The sequence below is a fragment of the Vanessa cardui genome, chromosome W (assembly GCF_905220365.1).
Source record: "Vanessa cardui chromosome W, ilVanCard2.1, whole genome shotgun sequence".
In the NCBI taxonomy this organism is placed as follows: domain Eukaryota; kingdom Metazoa; phylum Arthropoda; class Insecta; order Lepidoptera; family Nymphalidae; genus Vanessa; species Vanessa cardui.
This window is the reverse complement of record NC_061153.1, coordinates 3,722,121-3,727,754: the sequence shown is the minus strand read 5'-3', so window position 1 is coordinate 3,727,754 and position 5,634 is coordinate 3,722,121. Positions and strand designations below refer to the sequence as shown.

At 40.2% G+C, this 5,634-nt stretch overlaps 2 protein-coding genes across 2 annotated transcripts; both read left to right on the top strand.

The window, feature by feature from the left end:
- The first annotated feature begins 3,127 nt into the window (after window positions 1-3,127).
- On the top strand, window positions 3,128-3,799 carry LOC124542444. Its single transcript, XM_047120392.1, has one exon. The coding sequence runs from the start codon at window positions 3,128-3,130 to the stop codon at window positions 3,797-3,799; it is 672 nt and encodes a 223-aa protein (XP_046976348.1).
- Window positions 3,800-4,405: 606 nt separating this feature from the next.
- On the top strand, window positions 4,406-5,123 carry LOC124542443. The gene has a single exon (XM_047120391.1). The coding sequence runs from the start codon at window positions 4,464-4,466 to the stop codon at window positions 5,121-5,123; it is 660 nt and encodes a 219-aa protein (XP_046976347.1). The 5' UTR covers window positions 4,406-4,463.
- Window positions 5,124-5,634: the final 511 nt, after the last annotated feature.

The following is a 5,634-nucleotide window of genomic DNA, read 5'->3' as shown; positions in this document are numbered from 1 at the left end:
TTACTATTAGGGGCTAAGGACAATTTGTAAAGGATGTAGTTATTGGGATTCATGATTGGAAACTTAATTACCAAGATTATATCATTATCTTTATAATAATATCCTAATCTTAATAGATCTAAATATTCCCTAAAATTAATATCTAGCACTACATTTGAATTGTATAAACCTTTTAGTTTATTTAACATAACTATATAAGTGTCGTAATCGAGAACGGAATAATGGATGCTCTTAGCTCTTATGAATGCCAATAGATTCTGTAGTTTTGACAACTCTTGTGACAAATTTCTATGTCATCACCTAGTATTGTAAGTAGCTGGGCTAAATGAAAATACTTAATTGCATCTTCTTCTTTCCTAACATCATTATCTAAGATGGTTTTAATAATGTTCTCTATTTTCCTCTGGTTTTCTACTATCCTATCTGTAACATTTGAACTCTGAGATGCCCACTGCTTGCTTAAACTTATTTGATGATTTATTTCAATGGCTAAGTTTTTTTCGTTCTTTTGTAGAATAGCAATGGCATTTTCGTACTTTAGTGCGTCCGTATAATCTAAATTTCCGGAGATTAGGTACCCGTTTCAGGTGCGACTTGGGTACGGGTCCTCTCTTTCTCTTTGTATAAATATGTATAGGTAAATCTGGTACAACCGTATCGTTCGTATAGCGGGCAGCTAATTTCTGTCTATTAGCTAGGGGATTTCTGACATAGATTCGCACAACAGATGCAAACATATGCACCTGATCAATCAGGTGCATATGTTTGCTCAGGCTCGCGATTTCTATTAATGTTCTCGGTTATTTCAGTACGACGCTGAAGGGCGGTTTCATTAATGATTTCGTATACCTTTAACATTCGCTTACGGTGATCTAGTATATATTCCTGCAATAGGTGCTCTGTTAAATAAGGATCGTAAGCATTCGCCAATAGTACAATTTGAAACGGTTTGTTCTTCTATAAATGCATGTCCGTCATGAATATTTATCGGAATCCTAAGTAATTTCGAAGTATTCGCTGGTATAATGTCCTCATACAAATTCGCGTTGCGGGAATCATATACCTTAATAGGATTTGAAGCGGTTTTAGTTTTTAGCAATTTGTTCTTATAATCTATTACAGCCTCCCACTTATCTAATAGGTCTGTACCAATAAGCCCATCGAAATAATCATGGAACTTATAAATGTAAAATGTCGTATTATCCGAATCATTAAATTCTTTAAAGCTAGGTAACGTAATTGAATAGTAATTTCTAGAGGTGGCGTGAATATTCTTAACTTCAAAAGGATCGTAATTTACTGGTAAGTTACTATAGTATCTTTCCACTACCTCGGGACACAGAAATGATTGATTTGGTCCTGTATCTATTAATAGTTTCATAGGAGGTGATGCGATTTGAATGTACGGAAGCTGACGTTGGGTTTGAAGATTAATTTCTATTTTAAGGTGTCGGACTTCCGGTCCTTCGAAAAATCCTGCTCGTTTGTTTTAACGCTATCGGCTTCCACTTGGGGTGTTTCTGTATAATTTTCTAAAGGTTCCTGTACGAAATATTCATAGGGTTGCTGGTATTCTACGTACTCGCTAATATCGTAATAAGGATCGTAATAATCGGCATATTCATCGTATATAGAATTGTCAATGAAACTATTGTAATTTACTTCTTTAGATTTAAAGTAGTTCGTAGGGGGTGGGTTCCCGGATTTTGCCCAGTTATGTCCTGTAATTGCTGGTTGTGTAGGCGGCAATGGTCTTGTAACATAATGGCTTACTCCACTCATAGGACGTGGTTGGTTAACAGCTTGGTGGTTAAGACGTGAACCTATTTGAAAGTTATTTTGTTGAGGGTTATAATTTGGCGGTGACGATCTAAAAATTTGTTGCGTATGTGTTGGACCGAATTGGCGGGGTTGATACAGATTCTGTCTCCATTGCGGTGTAGATGGTGGAACGAAATGAGGGCGTGAAGGGCCAGGTATATTAAAGTTAAAAGGTTTAGGCGCGGGCATTGAAAACTGTTGGTTAGGCATTTTATAGGCACTTACAAAATGATTTGGTACGGACATAGAATTTATAGATTTTTTGTCAGGTAATCTTTGGTTCCGATTTTGTAGGTACATAGTATTCATCTCCTCGTGTACGAATTCTAATGCCTTTTCGATGGTCTCAGGGCGCATGCAACGTATGCGCGATCCTAAGGGATCGTTCAAACCTCGCAAATACGCTTGAAGCGTTAATTTACGATAAAGATCTCGTTTAGCATTAATGGTGGTCTCAAGGGTATCATGCAGGCTTACATAGGTCATTATAGTACTGTATAGATTCTGGCAACGCTCATAATACTCCTGCGCGGTGCTAGAACCTTGCGATAAAATAGCTAAATCGTTATATAGAGCGGTCTCATCTCGTTGGTCCGCGATGTTATTCACTAAAGCAGTTCGAATGCCTTGCCAGTCGGATGGAATCCCATTAGAATTAATTAAGCGAGCAGCAGAGCCTGTTACTTTGTTAAGAATTCCGTTGAGAAGAGCACACCTACTTAATTCACTACTACTATCACTACAAAACTGTCCTACCAATTGATCACATAATTTTAAAAATCTAGTAAGTACATTTGGGTTCCCGTCGAACTCGGGTACCAACCTTAAGGCTTTATAAATGGCGTCTAACTCAGACATTTCCGTTTGTTCTTCTATACTACTTAAACTAATATCTCTTCTATTATCTACGAAAGTTTGCCTACTACTAATAACTATCCTAGGTTCCTTCGATTTTCTTAAATGAAAAATCTTGGAAAATTTTATTAACACAGGTTAGTTAGGCTAGGATTGAGCAACCACTAAAAAGAATCTAGTGTACTTACATGAACATGTTTCGGTCTCTCTGCGTTATCGATGTCTGGATACCTCTCGTGCAGCACTACTCGTAGATTCGGATGCTCTGGATGCAGCAGCTAGACAAGCTACGGCGGGGCTTCACGCGATTACGAAAATCTTCTACGCGAAACGTTCCGCGCTTACGTAGGGCTGCCGTTGAGGATGCAGAATGAAACCGAACGAATTTAACTGATACGTTTATTTAAGTAATTCAATTTAACAATTAATCTAAAAAAATCTGAAACTTGATATGGACTCAGACGTTGACAAAATATGGGAAGACTTGCAGAAGTCTGTCATAACTGCTGCTAATAAAACTTTGGGTCGTACTAAAGGAACGAAGAAAATAGATAGAGAAACGTGGTGGTGGACTGAGACGGTACAAACCGCAATACAGTTAAAGAAAACCGCATTTAAAAACTGGCAGACCACGCAAACACCTGAAGACAGAGAGACTTATAAAACAGAAAAGAAAAACACCAAAAAAGTAATTGCAGTAGAACAGGCAAACTCCCAAAAGAACCTTTACAAAACATTGTGCAGTAAAGAAGGTCAAAAACATATACACAAGCTCGCAAGGCAGAGGTGTCGGAGCACAAAGGATCCAGCTACGTGTAAATCCATCAAAAGTTCGAATGGTGATTTGTTGTACAAAGACAGAGACATTATAACGGCTTGGTTTCAATATTACAAACAGCTACTGAATCCGAATCCAACTGCCACAAAACTTCCAGATATGAATAAGAACTTGGGACTTATACCTCCTATACACCCAAACGAGGTGAAGATGGCCTTGCAAAAAATGTCCAACAAAAAAAGCCATAGGACCGGATGGTATCCCAGTAGAAGCTTGGAAATGCTTGCGAGAAAAAGGAGTCAACTTGCTCACCAATTTCTTCAACTGTGTGATGTTCTCTTATAAAATGCCAGACGCATGGAGATTGAGCACCATAGTTCCAATTTATAAAGGAAAAGGTAGCAAGTATGAATGTAACAACTACCGTGGAATCAAGCTTTTAAGTCATACGATGAAGCTTTACGAGAGAGTGATAGATAGTCGCCTAAGATCTGAGTGCGTCTTATCAAGAAATCACTACGGCTTCGTTCCTGGCTTATCAACAACTGATCCGATGTTCGCTCTGAACACAATTGCTGAAGAATATCGTGCAAAAAACCGACCATTGTATGTTGCATTCCTGGACCTGGAGAAGGCATTTGATCGCGTCCCAAGAGATACGATTTGGTGGAGCCTTCGTAAGAAGAACGTCCCCGAACAGTATGTTAACATCATTGCCGACATGTATAAGGGTGCAAAATCAATGGTACGGACGCCAGCGGGGGCCACGAAACCGATAGCGGTCACAGAAGGTGTACACTAAGGCTCTGTGCTCAGCCCCTTTTTGTTTTGCTTGGTTTTGGACTCGCTTACCGAGATAGCGCAGAATTCAACGGCACGGACCTTTATTTACGCAGACGATGTAGCCATTTGCACGGAGAGCCGAGAAGAGTTACAACAGGCACTCAAACTCTGGAAACACCAGTTACAGACCGGTGGCCTAACGCTGACTGTTGCAAAAACCCAGTTCATGTCTTTCAATCAAACAGACATTACTGACAACAGTCCGATTTACATCGATGGACAACCAGTCACCATGTGCAATGAATATAAGTATCTGGGGAGTATGGTGCAAAATACTGGGAACTTGGAATGCAACATTCAGCACCGGGTAGCCGCAGCGTGGCTCAAATGGCGAGAAGTGACTGTTGTCACATGTGACAAAAGAATGCCTGTCAAACTCAAGGGTTTGGTATATAAGACCATGATCAGACCAGCCCTTATGTATGGCAGTGAAACATGGGCCGTAACTCAAAAAAACGTCAATACCATTCAAGTTGCTGAAATGAAAATGTTGAGGTGGATGTGCGGCGTTACTAGGCTTGACAAGATCCGCAACGAGTACGTGCGAGGAAGCATGGGCGTACGCGACATTGCCGACAAGATGCAGGAGAGTAGGCTGCGATGGTATGGGCACGTGAAAAGGAAGCCCCCCGACTACGCAGGTAATTTAGCATTACAACTTTCCATCCCTGGTCGTAGATCCAGAGGCAGACCCAAAACAAGGTGGAAAGATGTGGTGTTGAAGGACATGAAGATGTGCCAGCTGTCCGACGACGATGTTAAGGATAGAGCGAAGTGGAGAGCTAAAACGAGGAAAGCTGACCCCACCACCATGTGGGATATATAGCTAGGAAGAGAGAGAGAATTTAACAATTAATTATTTCTAATTTATAATACGTGACAGTCTGTTCGATGTCAGAACAAAAAGTGAAGTTCTGTAGTCTGAATAACATATTTATAACGAAATCGGTAAATCACTGAATGGTCCCCACGGTATGGTGATTCTTGGTAGCGCTCGATGTTCGGGAGGTCTTGCGAAACAAAGCAGCGACGCTGGCAACAGGTGGTAGCTTCAAGGAATGCATGGTGTGATTATTTCTCACGGTATGGTAATTCTTGGTAGCGCTCGATGTTCGGGAGGTCTTGCGATTATTTCTTAACACGTATACATCTACCAAATATTGACTAAATAGAGCGCCATATTTAACCAAAAAGTTATCTTCTCCTTCTCTGATCATTATTCTGTATGAATAAAAACTTACAGCAGAGACTGTTTTTTCAAGGGCAACTTAGTTGTAGGATCGCATTGTGGTATGTTGATTGAATAGCCATCATCTCCCCAGCAAAACATCAACGGG